The 23,123-nt window shown below is 39.5% G+C and overlaps 2 protein-coding genes across 5 annotated transcripts in view; one reads left to right on the forward strand and one right to left on the reverse strand.

The window, feature by feature from the left end:
• Naa15 (N-alpha-acetyltransferase 15, NatA auxiliary subunit) overlaps window positions 1–7,163 on the reverse strand; it is a 104,468-nt gene extending 97,305 nt beyond the window's left edge. The window contains exon 1 of the mRNA XM_046459524.2: window positions 6,948–7,163. Coding sequence (XP_046315480.1) covers window positions 6,948–7,025 — 78 coding nt within the window. The 5' untranslated portion in view covers window positions 7,026–7,163. The remainder of the gene's footprint in view (window positions 1–6,947) is intronic.
• Mgarp (mitochondria localized glutamic acid rich protein) lies at window positions 3,785–22,840 on the forward strand. 4 transcript variants are annotated; one of them, XM_046459526.2, is made up of 5 exons: window positions 7,311–7,455; window positions 7,774–7,875; window positions 12,985–13,088; window positions 20,204–20,297; window positions 21,790–22,840. In XM_046459526.2, the coding sequence occupies exons 1-5, from the start codon at window positions 7,374–7,376 to the stop codon at window positions 22,218–22,220; spliced, it is 813 nt and encodes a 270-aa protein (XP_046315482.1). In that variant the 5' UTR covers window positions 7,311–7,373; the 3' UTR covers window positions 22,221–22,840. The 4 variants fall into 4 exon arrangements, with proteins under 4 accessions (XP_046315485.1, XP_046315482.1, XP_046315483.1 ...); XM_046459529.2 differs by lacking the exons at window positions 7,311–7,455; window positions 7,774–7,875 and adding an exon at window positions 3,785–4,110; XM_046459527.2 differs by lacking the exon at window positions 7,774–7,875.
• The last annotated feature ends 283 nt before the right edge of the window (window positions 22,841–23,123 follow it).

A 23,123-nucleotide genomic window follows, 5' to 3' on the forward strand; every position in this document is an offset into this window, starting at 1 on the left:
CTGTGGTTAGCAGAGTAATGAATCAATCAAGATGTTTATCTCATAGCAAGAACAGGTGTATGTGTCAGATTGTATGGCAAAGGGGAGTTCATTGCAGTGGAATTAAGATTTCTGGGCTGAGGATGTAGCTCAAGTGGTAGCGCGCTCGCCTGGCATGCGTGCGGCCTGGGTTCGATCCTCAACACTACATACAACCAAAGATGTTGTGTCCGCCGAAAACTAAAAAATAAATAAATAAATAAATACATATTTTTAAAAAACGATTTCTAATCAACTAGCCCTAAGATGAGACTACCCTGTATTGTCTAGTTGGGCCCACTAATCACAAGAATTCTTATAAAGGGAATAGGAAGGAAAGCAAGAGAGTATTTCAGAGTGATGCAGTATGAGGATTCAATCTGCCATTGCTGGTTTTGAAGGTGGAAGGAGGCCAAGAGCCAAAGACTACCAAGAAAACAAATTCTCAGGGCTGGGGCTCGGGCTGGGGCTCAGTGGCAGAGTACTTGCCTGTCATGTGTGGGACACTGGGTTTGATGCTCAGCACCACATACAAAAATAAGCAAATAAAATAAAGTCATGCTGTCCATCTGCAACTACCAAAAAAAAATTTTTTTTTTTAAATCTCTCCTACAATTTACAAAAAGGAATGATCCTGTTAACACCAAATTTGTTTCAGCCCAGTGAGACACCTATAAAGCAGCAAGATAATAAATCTTCATTATTTCAGGTCACAGACTTTGTTACAGCAGCAATAGGAAACTGATACTATCACATACAAATTGAGGCTAAGAGGTCAGGTAACAACTCGAAATTAAGAGCATTTTCCACACAGCACTTAGAAATTCATATCTCCAAAGGGATTAAAAATGTTAATGAGACTTGAAATTTTGGAAACTGATGGTTTTATTTGAAAATAAAATATACCTTTAATAAACGGTAGCTTTGGGCTGGGGTTGTGGCTCAGTGGTGAAGTGCTTGCCTAGTTAATTGTTTGAAATTGTTTATAAAAGCTTCTATATGTCAGGTCTGGAGAATGTAGCTACTCTTGGTGGATCTTCCTCTTGGTGGAGCCTCTGTAACTCTAGGGGGAGCCTTTATGAAGACCAGGCTGTCCAAGAGTACAATGGCAGAATGCTCTGTGCTATCTAGTACAGCAGCCACCAGTCCCATGTGGCTGATGAGCATTTGGAATGTTGCGTGTATCTACATTTTTAATTTAAATACAAGTGATGGTACCTACTGTGTTAGACAGCAGTTCCTAGAATCCTTAAACAAATAGTTTAAGAATTTATCATCACTACAAAATGGTGCTGGTTTAAAAAAAAATAAAGTGCTTCCTAAATTAAATAATTGAAGCCTAAGTTGGACTTTAAAAAGCAAAAAATTCTGAAGCTACACATCCCCAAACAGGAATGCACCCAGGACACAAATGTTATCACAACTTAGCCTTAGCTGTGCTAACTGAGCAACTGAGCATCTGCTTATCTCCTTTGCACCAGCCTACCACCCACGTTGTGAAGAGAAGCCCTTGGGAGATAGCTCCTGGGATTGTATCAGGAGAGTTGCTAGGCTGAGCAAGAATCCTTCTGATTCTAAATTCCCAAAAGAATCTACAAATTAACTGTGATCAAAGGATGATTGTTAGTAATAACACAAAAAGAACTAAGGATGCAAACAAAATCATACCAAGTACACTCAAGATTTTTATCAGATTAATATCAAGTTCAGATTCAGCATTTATGAGGTAAATCATTTGAATTTTTTTATTGCTATGGGAAAAAAACAGGCTGTATGAATTAAATTTCTAGTATTTGAAGTTGTTATGGGTTGAACTATATCCCTTAAGTTATGTTGCAGTCCTAATCCTTAGTGCCTCAGGAGAGTGATTTTATTTAGAAATAGGGTTATTGCAGATGTAAGTTCAGTTCAGGGCTGGGTCTGTAGCTCAGTGGTAGAATGCTTGCCTAGCACATGTAAGGCACAGGGTTCAATCAGCACCACATAAAAATAAATAAAAGGGGCTGGGGATGTGGCTCAAGCAGTAGCGTGCTCGCCTGGCATGTGCACGGCCCTGGGTTCGATCCTCAGCACCACGTACAAATAAAGATGTTGTGTCCGCCGAAAATTAAAAAGTAAATAAATAAATTTTAAAAAATAAAAGGTATTTTGTCCATCTACAATTTAAAAAATTTTTAAAAGATGAGTTCATACTGGAGTAGATTGGGCCTTAAATACTAGGAGTATTTAAAAGGAGGGACAATTGATCATAGTGATATACCTGTAGTCCCAGCTGCTAAAGAGGCTGAGGCGGGAAGATCACTTGACCCCACAAGTTTGAGACCAGCGTGGGCAATATAGGGAGACCTGTCTCAAAAAAAGAGTAGAAAGACACACAGAGTCAAGCACAGTGGTACGTGCCTTTAATCTCAGCAACTTCAGTGGCTTAGGCAGGAGTATCACACATTTAGGCCAGCCTTGGGAACTTAAGGAAGACCTAAGCAAATTAGGGAGATCCGTGTCTCAAAAATAAAAGTGATGGGGGATGTGACTCAGTGATAAAGCATTCCTGGGTTCAATCCTCAATAACAACAAAAAAGAAAGCCATGGAGGCAGACCTTGGAGTGATGCATCTACAAGCCAGGGTTCAGGCAAACAGCAAGATCTAGAAGATGCAAGAAAGGATTCCCCCTAGGAGGAGGTTTCAGAGGGGGGCATGCCCTGCCAACACCTTGATTTCAGCTTTCTAGCCTCTAGAGCTGTGAGACTAGATTTCTGGTTTTGTTGTTGTTTTGTTTTTTTAATTTTTTAAAAAAATATTTTTTAGTTGTTGATGGACCTTTATTTTATTCATTTATTGTTATGTGGTGCTGAGAATTGAACCCAGGGCCTCACAGATGCGAGGCAAGCACTCTACCACTGAGCCATGACCCCAGCCCTAGATTTCTGTTTTAAGCCACCTCAGTTTATAGTAATTTGTTTATAATATCCTTAGGAAAGAAAAGACTACAGAAATGTTAGGGGATCTCATGTTTATTTTTCTACCAAAGGGAAAATGAATAGATGAGAGTACTGAGCATCCTCCAAAAATAGTTTAAGAATTTATCATCACAATTTCCTTTTCTCCTTCATTTTATCCAAATGGTTTAGGATAGAGTGCTTATCAGGACTTTCTTAATTGCTTGCCAATTTGTCTTCCTAGCTACTCTTATAAATTATTTCACTTTCTATCAGTATCAATCTGTTAGAAATACAGATTGTGCTAGGTATTTGCTACAATCGCAGCTGTTTGGGTGGCTGAGGCAGGAGGATCACAGGTTCAAGACTAGCCCCAGCAATTTAGCAAGACCCTATCTCAAAATAAAAAATAAAAAGGGTTGGTGATGTAGCTCTGTGGTAGAGTGGCCCTGGGTTCAGTTTCCAACACAAAAAATAATCAAACAGTTTGCAACCTAAGAATTAACTATTAAGGAAAAAGCGGCTTCTAGCTTTCTTTGGAATCTAAGAAATAATTTAGTCTCTCAAAATTGTTTTTTAGTTACATAACACTTAAACCCTGAAGGTATAATTAATATTGTCAGTATAATTAATATTGTCAGGACTTTCACAATAAGTTTTCAAAATTAGTACCATCCTGTCAACAATCCAAGGTTAGATGGAGGTCATATGAAGTAAGCCAAGTTATCTCCAACTGTAGATTTTTGTTTTCCAACCAGGCCAGAAAAATGCCAAGGATGTGCTCAGGGGATGTGAATAATGTGACCCAAGGCTGGGAAACTTGCCTGAGCTTTACATAGCAAAGAACTAAGGTTAAAGTTCTCAGGGGTTAAGGAAAAACAACTGAAAATTAACAGTGAATTTGACAACCAAAGGGCAATGTCCTCTCTGGGGAAATGTTTCATCAAGATATGAAAAGAATTTGCCACCCAAGTAGAAAGCCATATAAGCTATAGGAACAAAAGAGTAAGTAATTCCCTTGAACCTGAGAGGCAGGAGCCTTTATCTAAGAAAAGAATCTAAAGAAATGGCAGTAATTTCATCATAGTTCGTCTCCCAGCTGGATTGCCACATCCAACCTAGAGGGCAAAACTTCCCACTAGACCTCACTACCTGGTAAGTAAAGGTGGAAGACAATGAGTTCCCTCATATGCCACACTGAGAGGCAGAAGATCATAGCAAGGGAGCCTTGGAAACCTGAGCTTTGCTTAGGCTGGAAGTCAGGATCTAGTGTTGCCTCCTCCAACTAGCTAAGCACATTTCATGCCTAACTGCTTTAGAGCACTTACCAACCCTATCAGTAAAGGAATTATCCACATTTTATTCAGATCAGATATTTGATTCCCAAATTTGTGCTCTTGGCCACAGTTTAACAACTACCTCAAAGTTTTCTTTTCATATGTAATGTAAGGATAATCAACATTCCCCCCCACCTATTCCTTAGCATTGGTAAATAGAGTGACAGTACTTTGGGAGAAAAACAATTGGGGAGAGCTGTACTGGGGATTGAACCTATGGGCATTCAACCTCTGAGCTATATCCCTAGCTTTTTTATTTTTTGAGACAGGGTCTTCCTAATTGCTGAGGCTGGCTTTGGACTCGTGATCCTCCTGCCTCAGTTTTCTGAGTTGATGGGATTAGTTGCCCAGTGCATTGTTTAAACCAATTTGACTTTGGCCAAAACTCTTTAAATTATCTTTATTATTGATACCTAGTCAGAGATTTCATTGACCCCATTGATGGTGAGCTTGACAGCAGCTCAAGAGAAAAGACGTTGATACTGTGTCTCTTTAACCTTAAGCCATAGTCTCTGTAAGTAATAACAATTTGTCTTGTTCAGACTGGTCCCACAATGTTGCCCATACTGGCCTTGAACTCACAATCCTCTAGCCTCCTGAGTAGCTGGGATTACAGGTGTGTATCACCACACTCAACAATTTACTATTTAATTCTGAAAGCCTTAGAACTGGAATTGTTTATAAATATTGTTTATAAGTGTTTGCTCAGAAAGAATACCATTTAGGGGAGCTTTAGGATTTAAGGCTTACAATATACAGTATTAAATACAATAAGTGCATCCATTCATTCATTAAAATGCATTTACTAGCTGGCCAGGTAGCACACCTACAATCCCGGCAGCTCCAGAGGCTGAGGCAGGAAGATCAGGAGTTCAAAGCCAACTTCAGCAACAGCGAGCCGCTAAGCAACTCAGTGAAACCCTGTCTCTAACTAAAATAAAAAAAAACATCTGGGGAGTAGCTCAGTGGTTGAGGGCCCCTGAGTTCAATCCCCAGTACCCTAAATAAATAAATAAAAGGATTCTTTTTTTTTTCTGTCTCTGATAACCATCCCATCCCTAAGTACACCAAGGAATGAAGTAGCTGTGGTGGTAAACAAATGCAGTTTGATTTATCAGTCTGTGTTGTTTATTAAACATTCCACACCACCAGCAATGTAGAGAAGCGCTTCTTGGTTTGCTAAAGATTATGCACTTGGTGCTGGTCAAATATAACAAGTATGTTAATCTATGGTTTTCTATTCTCAACTTCTTGGTGTTTTCTATTCTCAACTTCTGGGTATATACCCCTTTTGCTGCTTTTAGCTAAACTTGACCCTTAACTTACTACAGATGACCTAATTGCTCTTGTTAAAGGCTTAATCACTAGGGATAGTTAAGAGCTCTTTTTGTTTTGTTTTGTTTTGTTTCCTTTCTCTCTCTCTCTCTCTCTCTCTCTCTCTCTCCCTCCCTCCCTCCCTCCCTCTCTCTCTCTCTCTCTCCCCCTCCCTCCCTCCCTCTCTCTCTCTCTCTGTCTCTCTCTCTCTCTCTCTCTCTCTCTCTCTCTCTCTCTTTTAATGTAGTGCTGGGGCTAGAACCAGGGCCTTGAGCATTCTAAGCCTGTTTTCTACCATTGATTTACAACCCCAGCCTATAACTATTCCCCCAGCCTATAACTACTCCACGTATTAAATTTTTTTAAAGGGGCGGGACTGGGGTTGTGGTTCAGCGGTAGAGTGCTTGCCTAGCACATACGAGGCCCTGGGTTGGATCTTCAGCACCACATATAAATAAATGAATAACTTTTTTAAAAAATGGTTTGTACTCCTCTTGTGAGGATGTTAATATTATTAGAATGAATGGTTCAGGACTATAACGTCTGAAAAATGTTTATTTACATAGCAAAGGAAGACTATTTTGCCTGTTACATGACTTCCAGAACTTGGAGCTAGAAGTATTAAATTCAGGTCTTTTTTTTTTTTTTTAACTCATGACCATCAGTAAATTCTTGAACCAGCTGATGTTGTCATTTGCTAAAGGAAATAACTGCCACCTCTCTGAGAGTTGGAGTGAGAATTAAAGGAGATATGTGAAAGTGCTTTATAAACTGTCAAATATCAAACACATGAAGGATTGTAAGAGTAAAAAATAGTGCTTTCCAAAGATTAATCATTTTGAAAACGTTATAAACATAAATTATTGGTTTCCATATTCAAACCATAACAAATTCTTGTAGTCACAATGGGGTGAGTAATTAAAATTTGGGGAAAGATAATAATTTAGCATTTTTAATAGATGTGAAAATACTATTTTCACTTCCCACAGAGGAATATACAACATTTTGGGGTTTTCTGTTTTCCACTGGTACTGGGAATGAACTCGGGGGGCACTTCACCACCAAGCTATATCCCCAATCGCGATCCCCGTCCCCGCCCGCCTTTTTTCTTTCTTTCTTTTTTTTCTTTGATAAATCGCCAAGGCTGGCTTCGAAGATATGATCCTCCTCTCTCAGCCTCCTTAGTCGTGGGACTACAGGTCTGCGCCACCGCGCCGCGCTAGTGTTTTTGATGTTTGTATTTAAAGTCGTCTTAACAATGATTTGCCTAGAAATCCAGCCATTGCCTGGGGATTTTCTTAGGATTAATGGAAGTTAGGACTACCCCTCCCCTCACTCTACCTGTAAAAAATTACCGCTGCCTTTTCCTCCGAGTGCGAGAGAAACTGGGTTCAGATTCCATCCAGCATAATAAACCATGTCAGTGTCGAATCCGATGAGATTCTCCAAACATTTCCAGTCCACTCTGCAGGAGTTACATTCAGTGGAACAGAAGGGTCAGGCAGGTGACAACTTCTAGGTTCCCGATTCCTTTTCCGAGATGCAGTCTTCAGCTTCCCCGACACCGGGAAAGCAGTCCAGCTGCAGGCTGGGCGGGGGTGGACTGTGCAGACCCAAGCCCTGGGCGGTGGACCCCGGCCTGCCAGGCGGGGCTGGGCCTGGGTCGGCGCCCCTCCCCGGGGCGGGGCGCTCGAGGCTCACAGCCTCGCGGAGTCTGGGCAGTCTGCGCCAGGCAATCTAGGCTGCAGCGCCGCCAACCCAGGCGAGATGTATCTCCGCAGGGTGGTCTCAAAGACCTTGGCGCTGCCGTTGAGGGCTCCCCCCAACCCGGCGCCGCTCGGGAAGGACGGTGAGTGCGGGAAGCCCCTGGATCCTCCTGCACCCAGTCCGCCAAACTCGTCCCGGAGCAGCAGAAGGCTGGGTTGGGGGTGCAGGGGAATAAGGGAAAGTTTGGAGGGGACGAGGCTCCAAAGTTCTCGGATGCTTGGGCAGTAGGGAACCTTTCAGCGTGGCCTCTGAATCCGGACTAGGATTTCTGGTTCAAATGTGGACCTCGAGAAAGTGATCTAACCTGTTTTCATCATCCGTTCAGTGGAAACAGTGATAATTGTGAGTTTTTAAAAGTGCCGGCGAACATACTCGTAGCTTACTACTTGTATTGTTATAGGGATCGTTTCGCTCCCGATCTCAGGAGGAAGCAGGATTGGGTGGGAAGGTGGACTCCGCCGCGAGCCAGGCGGCGCGCGGGAGCGAGTGCGGAGAAGTAGACGTGCGTAAAAGCTAAGTCACCAAACCTGGCCGGGCTCGAGAGCCTGAACCCCGCGAGCAGCCTGGCCTCAGCGTCCCCCCCCCCCCCAGAGGAAGAGTGCTTCGGTCGCTTTCCTAAACTAGGTTGCAGATAGGCCTGCGGCTATCCAACTGTTTGGCTCTGGGGTTCAGATATTTTTCATCTTTGGCTTTAGGGATGCGTGAGAAAAGCATGCGATTCCAAAGGGGAGGTTGCAAGGTGGAAGTTGATTAAATAATTATTGACATAAACCGGACGTAGCGGCACACGCCCATCATCCCAGAGACGCAGAAAACTGAAGCAGGGGGTGGCAAGTTCACAGCCAGCCTCAGCAATTTAGCGAGGCCCTGAGCAACTTTGGCAGACTCTGCCTCAAAATAGAAATAAAAAGGGCTGGGGATGCAGCTGAGTGGTAAAGTGCCCCTGGGTTTCGTCCCTGGTACCCCACCCCCCTACAGAGCCTGGAACATAGTAGGTGCTTGACTAGTGAGCAAGCAAGAATCTTCTTTTCACCCTGGCTGCCCCGGGCTCTGGGACAAGATTTGCAGTCCGACCCCCGCCGCCCTTTCCTGGTCCTCAGGCACCTTCCCCGTCGCTGATTGAGGGACGGGGGTTAGACAATCTCATGGAAAGGTCTGGATTCTTTCTTCACTTCGACCCTCCTCCCGAAGCTCCCGAGGCGGCTTTAGCCTGGAGTGTGGATTCGAGGCAGAAAGAGTCTGCGGAAAATTCCATGCGGCCGGTTTGTTGTTGTTGTTGTTGTTGTTTTTTGTTTTTGCGTTTTTCTGTTGTCTTGTTTTTGTTTTTCGGCTTAAATTAGGCGTGTGTTGGTGGAGGAGAGAAGGAGGAAGAAGCTCTACCCAACTAGCTTTATTTTTCTTTTAAAATGCAAGTGCGGGGAAGATGCCCCACAAGCTTCGCTGATCATTATACCTACTACGAGCTATTTTCTCCCATTGGTGAAATGGGGCACAATACCCTTATTTTACACTTCTGAAGATAACGGGCTGTTTTGATGGGGAAGTGAGGAGAAAAATGAGCACCGCCCTCCCGACCTTGACCGTGGCCTTTCAGGTTTTCCCAACCAAACCTCACAAATATACACACCGGTTTTTTGGTAGCTGGTAGAATTCAGAGTGACTTTCTTTCCAAAATGGGGCAAAATAGAAGTAATTGAAAATTCCAAATATATAGTTAGCCATATTGGTAGTAAGAGTCTTTATCTCATCTAATTACTATTTTCTAAGTACTGATTTGTGTTTTAAGAACTATCATGGGTGGAAACCTATTTGTCTTCGGTTATGGACATTAATTAGCCTTTTATTGGTACTTTCTACTTTGATTTTTTAAAAATGAAAGAAATTTTAACTGTCTCATTAAATTTTTTCTCTTCTTTTTGCCTTTAAAAATATAACTTCTTCATGAATAAATCATTTAGATTTATAATAGTTCATTGGGGAAAGACCAGAAAGGCAAAATCTAAACTAAGTCATCTATAATCTTACCACTCAGGGAACATTATTATCTATTTTTCATAGAGTTTTCCAGATCTTTTTTCCCCCTGTGTATTTTTCCTGGAAACAAATCTGGGTAGTTTCATACATAGTATTTTGCTATGAATGTTCATTTAATATGTTGTAAACATTTTCTGCTGGAAGTAAATATTCTTCTGCGAAAGTTATAGATTATTTGTTTCACATTTTATGAAGGTACTAAAACTTGTCTGATTAATTCTATTGAATATTTCCCATTTCTTTGCTATTTCAAATAAGTTTTCAAGTATTTGTCTTCTTAAACCCCTGATAATTTTCTTTATGTCTTTCTATTTAAAAAAAAAAATATTTTTAAGCTAGAGATGTAGCTCAGTGGTAGAGCACTTGTTTAGAATTCATGAGGTCCTGGATTCAATCCCCAATACCAAAAATAAAAAAAAAAATTAACACATTATTACAAATAAAGAAATCTTTTTGAGTCCTAGGGGTATAACTCAATGGTAGAGCATTTGCCTAGCATGCACAGAGCCCTGAGTCTGAACAGAGACATATGGGATTCTTTTCATTGTTCAGGCTAGCCCCAAATTCCTAAACTCAAGCAATCCTCCTGCCTCAACCTCCTCAGCGGATGGGACTACAAAACACTTCACTTGCCAGCTCACAGATATATTTTCAAGCCAACAGCAATCTAGCACAAGCCAAAGCCATAATCTTTTTATTAGTCCCTTGGGCACATTTATATGGAATTATATGGAAATGTTTTTCTCCAATATGGTCTTTTTTTTTTTTGATGCTGGGGATTGAACGTAGGGGTGCTTAACCACTGAGCTATATCTCCAGCCCTTTTTATTTTTTTTTATTTTGAGACAGGGTCTCCATAAGTAGCTAAAGTTAGCCTTGAACTTGTGAGTTGCTGGGAATACAGGCCTTTGCCACCACACATGACCCAAGATGGTCATTTAAATCCAAACAAAGAACACAAACAGGAAGTCATTGTGATTTTGCTACTGTGAAGCTTATAACCCGTAGAGATGTCTTAAGGTTTGCCCTGTACAATTTGGTCTCTCTTGGTCCCTGCGCCCGAGCACTCTCCATTAGGCCACCTCAAATTATTTTGCACTTTCCCAGTTGCCCAATCTCTTGCTTTGCTGTGTTGTGCCTCCTGCCTCCCCATGTCTCCTTTTATTTATCAGAGGAAGGCCCACTTCAAAACTCAGGTGGTGTCTCTTCAATTGTAACAGCTACCTTGAGCCCGCTAGCTCAGTTTTCTTAGCATTTTCATCTGCTTAACATCTATAGCAACTTTAGTCCTACTCTATCGCAATTATTTGTCTGCAGTTATTTGTCTGTACAAGTGTCCCCTTCTTCTAGACTCTGAGCTACTCTTGTTCATAGTTGTGTCCTTGATGCTTCTGACAATTCCTAAGAATTCCAAAGTGCTCAAGTGTATTTGTTGAATGAATACAGAAATGTCTCTATCTCTTCACCTTTAAAATAAAGAATTTGAGCTACATGAAGTTTAAGCTCCTTCCAGCTTTAAGTCCACTGAAAAACTTTCAATTCCAGACCATTAGTGCATATACAAATTCTAGCACTAAAAAATAAATATTTTTAAAAAAATTTTTAAATTGTAGATGGACAAAATACCTGCGTTTTATTGATTTATTTGTATATGGTACTGAGTATCAAACCCAGTGCCTCACATGTGCTCCACCACTGACCTACAACTCCAGCCCCAAAATTAAATTTTAAATATAAAAATAGGCCTGGTGCAGTGGCACACGCCTGTAATCCCAGCAGCTGGGGAGGCTGAGACAGGAGGATTGCGAGTTCAAAGCCAGCCTCAGCAACGGGCAAAGTGCTAAGCAACTCAGTAAGACCCTGTCTCTAAATAAAATACAAACTAGGGCTGGGTAAAAGAGAATAAAATCATAGCATTTGCAGGTAAATTAATGGAGTTGGAGAATATCATGCTAAGTGAAGTAAGCCAATCCCCCCAAAACCAAAGGCCAAATGTCTTCTCTAATATGTGGATGCTGATCCATAATAGGGGTGGGGGGAAGCATGGGAGGAATGGAGGAACTTTAGATATGGCAAAGGGGAGGGAGGGGAAGGAAGGGGGAATGAATGGACATCAAAAAAAAAAAAAAAAAAGTAATGGACATCATTACCCTAAGTACATGTATGAAGACATGAATGTTATGACTCTACCTTGTGTACAACAAGAGACATGAAAAATTGTGCCCTGTGTGTATTTTGAATTGAAATGCATTCTGCTGTCATGTATAACAAATTAGAATAAATAAGTAAATTTTAAAAAATAGTACTGGAAAAAAAATAGGACTGGGGATGTGGCTCAGTGGTTGAGTGCCCCTGGGTTCAATCTCCAGTATCCCCCCCCAAAAAAAAATTATTAGTTTTACAGAATTTCACTTCTATTTCAGATATGATCTTATTGCAACATTTGGCTTAAGAAAAGCTTTTATCTGGGTTGGGGATTTAGCTCAGTGGTGGAGAACTTGCCTCGTACCTGTGAAGCACTGGGTTCTATCAATAGCACCACATAAAAATAATACATAAAATAAAGGTATTGTGTCCCTCTACAACTAAAACCAAACAAACAAGCAAAAAGCTTTTTTGTTTTGTTTTGTTTTTTTAACCCATGGATGCTCAACCACTGAGCCACATCCCCAGCCTTTTTATATTTTATTTAGAAAACAGGGTCTCCCTGAGTTGCTTAGGGCCTCACTAAGTCACTAAGCCCAAGCTGCTGGGCTTACAGGTGTGTAGTGTACTACCGCACCCAGCTGGCTCTCTTTGCTTTCTGTGGTATTAGAAAAATCCAGATTTCTTTCTGTATCCACATTTCTATTATACATTTATAAAAAATGTTGGATTTTTACTTATGGGGGGGGCAGTACTGGGATTGAACTCAGGGGCACTTGACCACTGAGCCACATCCCCAGCCTTATTTTGTATTTTATTTATTTAAAGACAGGTTCTCACTGGGTTGCTTAGCACCTCGCTTTTGCCGAGGCTGGCTTTAACTTGTGATCCTCCTGCCTGCCTTAGTCTCCCAAGCCACTGGGATTACCGGTGTGCACCACCGTGCCCAGCTTGGATTTTTAAATTAATGTTTTATTTAATATACATAAATTGAATTGAATTGAATTTTATGAAGTTTTAGGTATGAATACATTTACTTTTTTGAAAAATAATCATTTCCACTCTCTCTTCCTTTCCCCTATAGTTGAATGTGTACAGTAAATGGATTTCTTTGCTAATATGCTTGTCATTTTGCTGTTAAGATTATTTAGTACTCCTGTCACTTCTCCTTACCCACACCTGCATCCCTTCCAAGAAAAGCATGATGCTTAACATCAAGATGACAGGCTTCACAAGTACTTATCAAATTAGATTGGGAAAATGTCAAGTGGAATTATTACCTGCCTTGTGATACCATATTCCCTTAAGCTAAAATCATTTGCTGATAATAGATTCTAGGTTCACTGAGGAGAAACATCTTTAAAAGATGAAATTATTTTACATAGTTGTGCTTAAATGGAGATGCTAACTGTGTTTAAACTTATTTTCCTAGCATCTCTTCGCTGGATGTCATCTAACAAATTCCCTGGAACATCTGGATCCAATATGATTTATTATCTGGTTGTAGGTGTCACAGTCAGTGCTGGTGGCTATTATGTAAGTGTTTAACTGTTGTGTTCAGAAATTCATATATTTTACAACTTGTAAAGCTCAAAGCAATGTTGCAATCAGGACATTCGATATTAAATATACAACAGAGAAATAGGTTTAAATGTCATTAAGCATACACATTTGAAAAATACTCTATAGTCATTATAAATATAAAATTTCCATAAAAATGTATTAACTAAATTATTATCATTTTTTTTATACTACTGGGGGTTGAACCCAGGGGTGCTGTAGAATTGAGCAACATCCCCAGCCCTTTTAATTTTTTTATTTTGGGGCAGGGTCACTAATTTCATCGAGCCTATTGGTACACCTAGGATTAAAAACAGTGTTATTATAAATGCTAATGATAATAGTTGACAATTGAGTATTTATCATTTGCCAAACTCATAAATCCTTTAATAGCTTCAATTATAGATACTAGATACTATTATTAATAATAGATACTATTATTCCTGTTTAACAAGAATTGTTTTGGGCCGGGGCAGTGGCCAACACTTGTAATCCTAGCAACTTGGGAGGCTGAAAACAGGAGGATGGCAAATTCAAGGGCAGCCTCAGCAACTTAGCTAGGCTCTCAACAATTTAGTAAGACCCTGTCTCAAAATAAAAATAAAAAGGGCTAGAGATGTCACTCAGGAGTAAAGTGCCCCTGGGTTAAATCCTTAGTACCAAAAAAAAAAAAATGTTTTGAAGATATACTCATTTTATTTTTTTAATTTAATTTTTACTTATTTTTTAGTAGTGCTGAGGATGGAACCAGGGCCTCGCCATGTTAACTAAAGCTTTCTCCCACTAGTTACTCCTCCAGTCCAACTAACTTTAAAAATAATAGACTTTTATTTATTAGATTTATAGAAAAATGAGCAAGGAGTTGTGGGTATAGCTCAATGACAGAACACTTGCCTAGTATGTATAGAGCCCTGGGTTCCATCCCCAGCACCAAGGAAAAAAAAAAAGCAGAAACTGTTGAAAAATTCCCTAACCTTCTCTTCCTTTCCCCTATTCACATTTTGCTCTGGTGTGGTACATCGGTTACAATTAAGGAGCCAATATTGATACATGATTATTAACTCAAGTCCAGAAATTACATTAGGGTTCACTTTATTTATTGATTTATTTATTGTACCAGGAATTGAACCTAAGCGTGCTTAACCACTGAGCCACATCTCCAGCCCTTTTTATTGTTTATTTATTTATTTATGGTACCAGGGATTAAACTCAGGGTCATTCCACCAGCCTTATTTTGTATTTTATTTAGAGACAGGGTCTCATTGAGTTGCTTAGCATCTCACTTTGGTTGAGGCTGGCTTTGAACTCACGATCCTCCTGCCTCAGCCTCCTGAGCTGCTGGGATTACAAACATGTGCCACCAAGCCCAGCTTATTTTTTTATTCTGAGACAGAGTCTTACTAAGTTGCTTGGAGCCTTGCTAAGTTGATGAGTCTGGCTTTGAACTTGTGATCCTCCTTCCTCAGCCTCCCATACTGCTGGGATTACAGAAGTGTACTGCCGCAACCAGTTTAGGATTCAGTCTTTACATTGTATGTCCTGTGGGTTTTGACAAATATATAATGACTCTACCACCTTTGGCAGTGTCATGCATACTAGTTTCACTTCCTTAAAAATCTTGTATTCCACTTATCCATCCCTTTCTCCTTCCTTCCAAAATTTTTACTGTTTCTATAATTTCTGTTTTCTTTTTACATAGTTTTATTTTAAAAAGTCATATTCACATGCCAGGCACGGTGGCGCATGCCTGTAATCCCAGTACCCCCCCCCCAAAAAAAAAGTCATATTCATAATTTGTTAAAAATTCAGAAGAAGCATATGTAAAATTCTATCTATATTTTCCTCCCCAGTCCTCCATCCACACCTTCCAGGATTCACTGGAAGACAAAAGTCTTGGTTTTTTGTTTGTTTGTTTGTTTTTAGTGCTAGGGCCTGCACATGCTAAGTACATGCTCTTATCACTGAGATACATCTCTGGTCCCAGGATAAAGCTTTTAAGTGTAGTTCTGGAGCTAAAACAACAGAACATTTGAATTAAATAAGGTAAGCCTATTGAATCCTTTCCCATTTTGTCATAAATTTTCTAAATCAAAAATCTAACAAATAGGGGCTGGGATGTGGCTCAAGCGGTAGCGCGCTCGCCTGGCATGCGTGCGGCCCGGGTTCGATCCTCAGCACCACATACAAACAAAGATGTTGTGTCCGCCAAATACTAAAAAATAAATATTAAAAAATTCTCTCTCTCTCTACCTCTATCTCTCTCACTCTCTCTTTAAAAAAAAAAAAAAATCTAACAAATAAAAAAAATCTGATGTTTATTGTGAAGAAAAATAGAATAAGCATAAATTCTTCAGAAATCCTTAAAGTATGCAATCACTATATTTTGGGTTGACCCTACAGAGATTTGCATAAGGGATTTTTAGTCATAGTTAGGAGCCATTTTTATAGGACTATGTAGGATAGCCAAACCAAAATTTTAACCTTCAGATTTTTTTATATTTATTTTTTAGCTGTAGTTGGACACAGTACCTTTGTTTTATTTATTTTTATGTGGTGCTGAGAATTGAACCCAGGACCTCGCATGTGCTAGATGAGCACTCTACCGCTGAGCCACAACCCCAGCCCCCCCCCCCTTTTTTAATACTGTGGGCTGAACTCAGGGATGCTTTACCACTGAGCTATGTTCCCAGTCTTTTTTTTTTTTTTTTTTTTTTGAGACAAGATCTTGCTAAGTTTCTTAGGGCCTCACTAAGTTGCTAAGGCTGACCTCAAACTTGTGATCCTCCTGCCTCAGCCTCCTGAGTAGCTCGGATTACAGGCTTTTGTACCACCATACCAGACTAAACTTCAGAATTGTGACAGCCTCAATTAGTCAGGAAACTTCAAACATGTCATTGGTATCTGCCAGCTTTCACTCAAACCCATATTCCTTTTCTTCTATCATATTTCTGCTGCTTGATGTTGAGTTCATTGCCTAGGCCACTCTAGTTGAATGTAAACCCTGAAAAAACAAATTAGGACTAGGCCATGTGATGGATGACCTGGGAATTTGGAAGACTAAATTTCATCTGGCTATCACAATTCTAATTATATGAATCGGTGCCAGATATGAGCCTCTTTAGTCTGCTAATTCTTTCTTTGCAAAAGGAATCTTAAACTGAGCCGGGTGTGGTAGTACACAACTGTGATCCCAGTGGCTCAGGAGACTAAGGCAGGAGGATTGCAAGTTCAAAGCCAGCCTCAGCAAAAGCGAGGTGCTAAGCAACTCAGTGAGACCCTGTCTCTAAATAAAATACAAAAAAAAAATAGGTCTGAGGCTGGGGCTGGGGCTCAGTAGTAGAGCACTTGCCTAGCATGAGTGAGGCACTGGGTTCGATTCTCAGCACTGCATATAAATAAATGAATAAAATAAAGGTCCATCAACATCTAAAAATTATTTGTAAAAAATAGGGCTGGTGATGTGGCTTAGTGGTCTAGGCCCTTAAATTCAATCTCCAGTACCCCCCCCCACCAAAAAATATGAATCTTAAACTGAAAGGTTATAGGGCTGGGGATGTGTCTCAGTTGGCAAAAAAAAAAAAAAAAAAAAAAACCCTGAAAGGTTATCAACTGAATAGTCCTGAGAGCCCTCTGCAGCCTCATTCTCTCAAAATGGAATGAAAATTGAACAAGATGATGATCTATGTCCCCTTTCGTATCTGAGATTATGTAGGTTTTTTTAGTTGTTAATAGATCTTTATTTTATTCATTTATTGATATGCAGTGCTGAGAATCAAAGCCAGTGCCCTCACTTATGCTAATCAAGCATTCTACCACTGAGCCACAACCCCAGCCCTAGTTTTATTTATTTATTTACTTTAATATTTATTTTTAAATTTTAGGTGGACACAATATCTTTATTTTACATTTATGTGGTGCTGAGGATTGAACCCAGTGCCTCATGCATGCTAGGCAAGCCCTCTACCTCTGAGCCCCAACCCCAACCCCCTATTTATTTTTTAACAGAAAGTCAGAGATACTTTATTTTTACTTCAAAATCCAAAGGCTGAGTATAGCAGAGTTGTAAAAATGGAATCCCACTAAGTCTGATTCACGCAAATACTAATGTTTAATGAGGTTCTTTCATTTGAATATCAAACCTTAAAAGCCTTAATTCCCAAGAATCTTAGGCTACTTTTAGGAATCACAGAATGTGAAGCACTGCAAAATCTGTATTCTAGTCCTCCCTTCTCTTTCACTTTTCCTGCACTAAAATGATTCTGTAGCAGGGTTTTGCAAATTGATCCGTGGATGCTCAGTAGCCAAGAGCACTTTTCCATTTCCAAGGAAAATGTTCTACTGTTAGGGCTCCTTAGATATAAAATAGGCCCAGATCAGTTCAATTTTCTGAGGGTCCAAGGGTATTTCTAACAAGAACACCAGCTGGGCATGATTGTGCACACCTGTAATCCCAGTAACTTTAGAGACTGGGACAGGAAGATCACAAATTCAAGGCCATTAGCAATTTAGCGAGACCCTTAGCAACACAGTAAGACCCTTTCTGAAAGTAAAAAGGATGTGGGTGCAGTGGCATCTGCCTGTGATCCCAGTGGCTCTGGAGGCTGAGGCAGGAGGATCGCAAATTCAAAGCCAGCCTCAGGAGCCTGGAGTTGTAGCTAAGGGGTAGAGCACTTACCTACCACTTGAGGTACTGGGTTCAATTCTTAGCACCACATAAAAATAAATAAATATAAAGGTATTGTGTCCATCTACAATTTAAAACATATTAACACAAAACAAAAAAACAACATCAGCAATTTAGAGAGGCCCTAAGCAACTTACAGAGACCTTGTCTCTAAATAAAATATAAAAAAATGGATGATGTTTGTATTAATTAATAAAAATAAAATGCTAGCTTCCTGATTATTAAAATTTAGAAAATATATATGAATATACAACTTTTAAAAATTCATCATTCTACCACTAAGAGTTAAATCACTACCAAAAAAGCTGAGACAATACAAATAATATTATCTAAATAATAAGATTTTCATTTTTATTTATTAATTTATTGTTGGTGCTGAGGATTAAATCCAGGCCTTAATGTACTAAGTACGTACTCTACCATTCTTGTACCCCAGCACTAATATTCTTTTTTCTTTTTTTGTTTTGTTTTTGTTTTTTGGAGTACCAGGGATTGAACCCAGGGGCCCTTTACCACCGAGCCACATCCCCAGCCCTTTTTATATTTTATTTAGAAACAGGGTTTTCTGAGTTGTCTAGGGCCTGCTACATTGTTGAGGCTGGTTTTGAACTCATGATCCTCCTGTCTCAGCTTCCAAGTTGCTGGGATACAGGCATGCATCAGATTTTCTTCTTTTCTCTGCTTCTTTCTTTTTTTCTTTTTCTTTCTTTCCTTCTTCTTTCTTTCTTTTTTTGTTTTTGTTTTTTGTTTGTTTTGTTTTGTTTTTTGAGAAGGGATCTCACTATGTTCAGGCTAGGCTGGCCTCAAACCCTTGATCCTCCTGACTCAGTCTCCCAAGTAGCTGGGATTACGGGCATGCACCACTATTCCTGGTTAGATTTTTATTTTTAGAATATCATTGCCTAATGTGAAGACAGGCCAAAGAAGACTCGTGAATATGAAATGAAAGAAAGCCTGCACATTTTGTCTATAATTAAGATAATTTTCTGCCCCATATTATTTCTCCACTAACTTACAGTCAGCTAGTGTTGCTGACTCACCTTAGCCTACCTAAGAAATCTTCTTTAGGATGTAGCTGTGTGGTGTGTCATTTGGGAGATTTTTTTTTAAAAAAAATTCATTGTGAGACAAGTAAGATTCACATGCAGTTCTCTCTACCTTTTACCTCATTTTCCCCAATGATAATCTTTTTGCTATAATGCAACATCACCATCAGGAAAGTGACATTTATACCACTCATCCTTCTTAATCCAATTTCACTAGTTTTACATGCACCCATTAAATTCTATGCAGTTTTATCCTGTCTAGATGGATAGATTTGTCACCACTGCCCAGATGCAGGATAGTTCCAATACTATAAGTATCTTTCATGCTACCTTTTTATAATTCTCTCCCTTCTGCCCTCCCTTTCTCCTAACCCCTGGCAACCACTAATCTCTTCTCTATTTCTATATTTTTGTCATTTCAAGAATGCTATCTAAATGGATCCACAGGTATGGAACCTTTTGAGAGTGGCCTTTTTCCCACTCAGTGTAGTTGCCTGGAGATTCATTGGAACTGTCACTTGTACCCACTGTTCATTCCTTTTTGCTGCTGAGTTGTGTTCCTTGTTACAGAAAGACCACAGCTGGTTTAATAGTTCATCCTTTGTAGACCATCTGAGCTGATTCTCGTTATTTGACCATTATAAATGAAACCACCACGAATACTTGTATGTGAGTTTCTGCATGAACCTGGATTTACCTTTGTCCATGATAAGTTCTGGAGGATGTTTGTAAATGTCTGTGAGGATATTTTGGTTCTGTCATAATTTATGTTTTCTTTGTCTTGATCTTCTTGTTTCCTGTGCATGTTTTCAGCTGTCTTTGACTCATGTTAGAGCATGTTCCTTTCCTTTCCTTTTTTAAGCATTCCACTTAATGACAAAAGTGTCCAAAGGAGAAGTAAAAGAGTAAATGGTAAAGTTGGTTTCCCTTCTTGGCTGCACTGGGATTGTAGCTTAAACTTCTTATGGCAACTACATGGAGAACTGTGTGTACCTTTGAACTTGGCAAGAGTTTAAGAAATAAACTAAGGCTGGGCATGGTAGTGCATACCTGTAATCCCAGGAACTCAGGAGGCTGAAAAGGAGGATCGCAAGTTCAAAGCCAGCCTTAGCAATTTGGCAAGGCCCTAAGCAATTTAATGAGATTCTGTCTCAAAATAAAAAGGGCTGGGGCTGGGGTCTGCGGATATAGCTCAGTTGGTAGAGTGCTTCCTAGCATGCACAAGGCCCTGGGTTCAATCCCCAGCATGATTGAAAAAAAAAAAAAAAAGGAGGAGGGTGTTGTGGATGTAGCTCAATGACAGTTCAGTCCCCAGTACCCCCACAAAAAGGAAGTAAAATTAAGGACACATTTTCTTTCAGACTTACAAGACAGTCACGTCAAAGCAAGCCAAACACACAGAACATATAACAAATTTGAATGAAAAAACAAAAGCAGAGTTACATCCACTTCAAGGTAAGGGGACTTTCTTAATTATTTTATTTATTTATTTGTTTGTTTATTTTTGAGACACTGATTCCCATCCTCTTAGTCTAGCAATGAACTAGACTATTTGCCTTTGTCTTCTTGGCTAACTTAATCCAGAATGGCTCTTCGTAGGAATTCATTCAGGAAGGAAAAGCCCAACCAAAATCTAAAGAATATTCTTAGGCGTTTTGGATGAGTGCATTTGATAAATGAACATTTTGCATTTATGCTGCTGACCATGGCTTTGACATCTTTGTGTGGTAATATTATTTCTCTCCTACTCAGACATCCATTCATGCGGGCATAATTTTAGAATCTGTCTCTCTCAGCAGCTTGACCTTTCGTTTCCCTCATTTTTTTTTTTAAATCATAAGGTTAATTTTTATTTCTTTTTTGACTAAGACCTCCTGTGTCTTTGCTTTTGAAAGTATACTGGCCATTAGAGTTGGGTACACTGAGCCCCTCCGTTGATAAAAATGTCAACCCTGGGGACAGAAACTTGACATTTTCACCCTTATGTCTATTTTTTGCCTACAACTACTTACTTTTTTTAAAAAAAAATTTTAGATACAGATGGACATAATACCTTTTCTTAATTAATTTATTTTTATGTGGTACTGAGGACTAAACCCAGTGCTCACATATGGGAGGCAAACACTCTACCACTGAGCCACAATCGCAGCCCCTTCAACTACTTACTTTAAAATAGTTTTTTTCCATCTCAATGTTAATGCCATTATCAATTGCCATGGTCACTATTTAGGGACGGAGATACTGGCTACTCATGAATCAGTTTACCCTTTTCATCATGACAACAATAAGAGACGGAATATCACTGATAAATGTTATTGAATAGAATCATGAGAAGTCTGTTTATAATAATATTATCATTACAAATATTATTATTAATATTATTAATACAGCATCTGTGTAACACTTTATTGGCTTGAAGGCCCATTTTATATAGATTATTTTAGTTAATCTTCACAATAGCCTTGTGAAGTAAATATTATCAGTATTCTTATTTTACAGATGATTAAGCTGAAGTTGAGAGAAGATTAGTGGTTTCCTCAGGGTCGTCAGCTAGCACCTTGGCCACTCTTCCATACCATCTCACAAATGGTGGTTATTTGTTAGTATTAGTGTTTGAATAAGTAATATATGCACATTTTTTAAGTTCAAAAGAGTTTATAAGAAAGCATATCTCTCATCTTCCCTCCCAAAAGGCAACTGATATTATCAGTTTCTTTGAATCCCTGTGACAGTCTTTGCAAATACAGCCCTCTGGCTATATAACACCCCTTTTTGTCCATACTGTATACATTGTTCTTTCCTTGATTTTTCCTTTTAAGTCCACTTGGAAGACCATTAAATATCAGCACATGTAGATTTGACTCAGTTTTTTAAATGATTGCACAGTGTACAATTGCGTCCCATGTTCTTTAAATTAACACTCTGCTTAATGGACTAAATCTTAAAGGTGAAAAAGAGAATGTGGCAGAAGTTGAGAAAGCGAGTTCAGAAGCTCTGGAAGTTTCTGTTGTGCAAGCTGAGGTGGTAGGTGCTGAAGACATTGCAGAGGCTGCAGTTGGGGACGTAGAAGAGTCCACGGGTCCCAGTGGTGTGGAGGCCACTAAGGAGGAGGTGACGGCTGTGGGTGCTGAAACGGAGCCCAAGGTTACAAGTGCGCAGATGGGTGACACCACAGAGGATGGTTCTGAAATGACCCCAGAGGCTACGAATGTAGCAGCAGGTGAAGGCATTTCCACCTGTAACAATCAAGGTATTCCAGAGAATGACTGCTCCCAGGAATGTGCTGAGCCGGAAGGAACTTCTCCAGCTGATTCCCAGTCCTCTGCTGGGCATTTGCAGGAAGAAGCTGACGCTGGTTCCCAGGCTGCCTCAGGCTAATCTCCTGCCAGTAGCCGGTTCTGCAAAAAACAAAAAACGTAATAGTGTGTCTAATAGCTGCCTTTGTATTTTTAGTAATTTTGGTTTTGAAAAGACATCTTCCTAAAACAGTTCGATGATCCCTGAAGATTTTTGGTATCTTCTGGTAGAGTTTTGAGAGATTTCCAATTTTACATTTCTTAATTATTTTCTACTCTCTAAAATTAGATCATGACATTGCAGTAAAGAGTTTATAGTTTTAGCTGGGTACAGTGGCACACGCCTGTGATCCTAGCAGCTTCAGAGGCTGAGGCAAGGAGGCTCACAAGATCCAGGCCAGCATCAGCAACTTAGTGAGATCCTGACTTAAAAGAAAAATTTAAAAGGGCTGGGGATGTGGCTCAGTGGTTGAGCACCCCTGGGTTCTATTCCTGGTACCAAAAAAAAAAAACAAAAACAAAAAAAACAAAAAACAGCTGAAATAGTTTTACCTTGAATTTAAATTTTGCATTATAGAAATTATCTCTATATCTTGTTTTCACTTTAATTTTGCTCTTTTTGCTCTGCTTTTACCTTTATTATGTAGAACTGGATTATCAAGCTCAATTTGAACTCATTTAAATAAAATTAGAAAATCTTTAGTGTTTCTATTTTTATTCACTAATACTTATATAGGTATAAATAATACACTGTATTATATATTAACATATACACATGAAGAAATTAAGCTTTCATAATATGATTGAAGAAGGGACATATTTGTGGAGAATTGTGCCTATGATAATGTATATGCCTTCCCCCCTCTCTATTAATATATAACAGGCTGTGCAGATATTTCCTGGTTCAATTCAAACAATATTTTTTGAGGACTTACACTTTGTGCTGGGAGTCATTCATTCATTCATTCATTCATCTGAGCACCTA

The sequence above is a fragment of the Marmota monax genome, unplaced genomic scaffold, assembly GCF_021218885.2.
Source record: "Marmota monax isolate L192 unplaced genomic scaffold, Marmota_monax_Labrador192_F-V1.1 WCK01_AAM20220418_F8-fsc00039, whole genome shotgun sequence".
Classification (NCBI taxonomy): Eukaryota; Metazoa; Chordata; class Mammalia; order Rodentia; family Sciuridae; genus Marmota; species Marmota monax.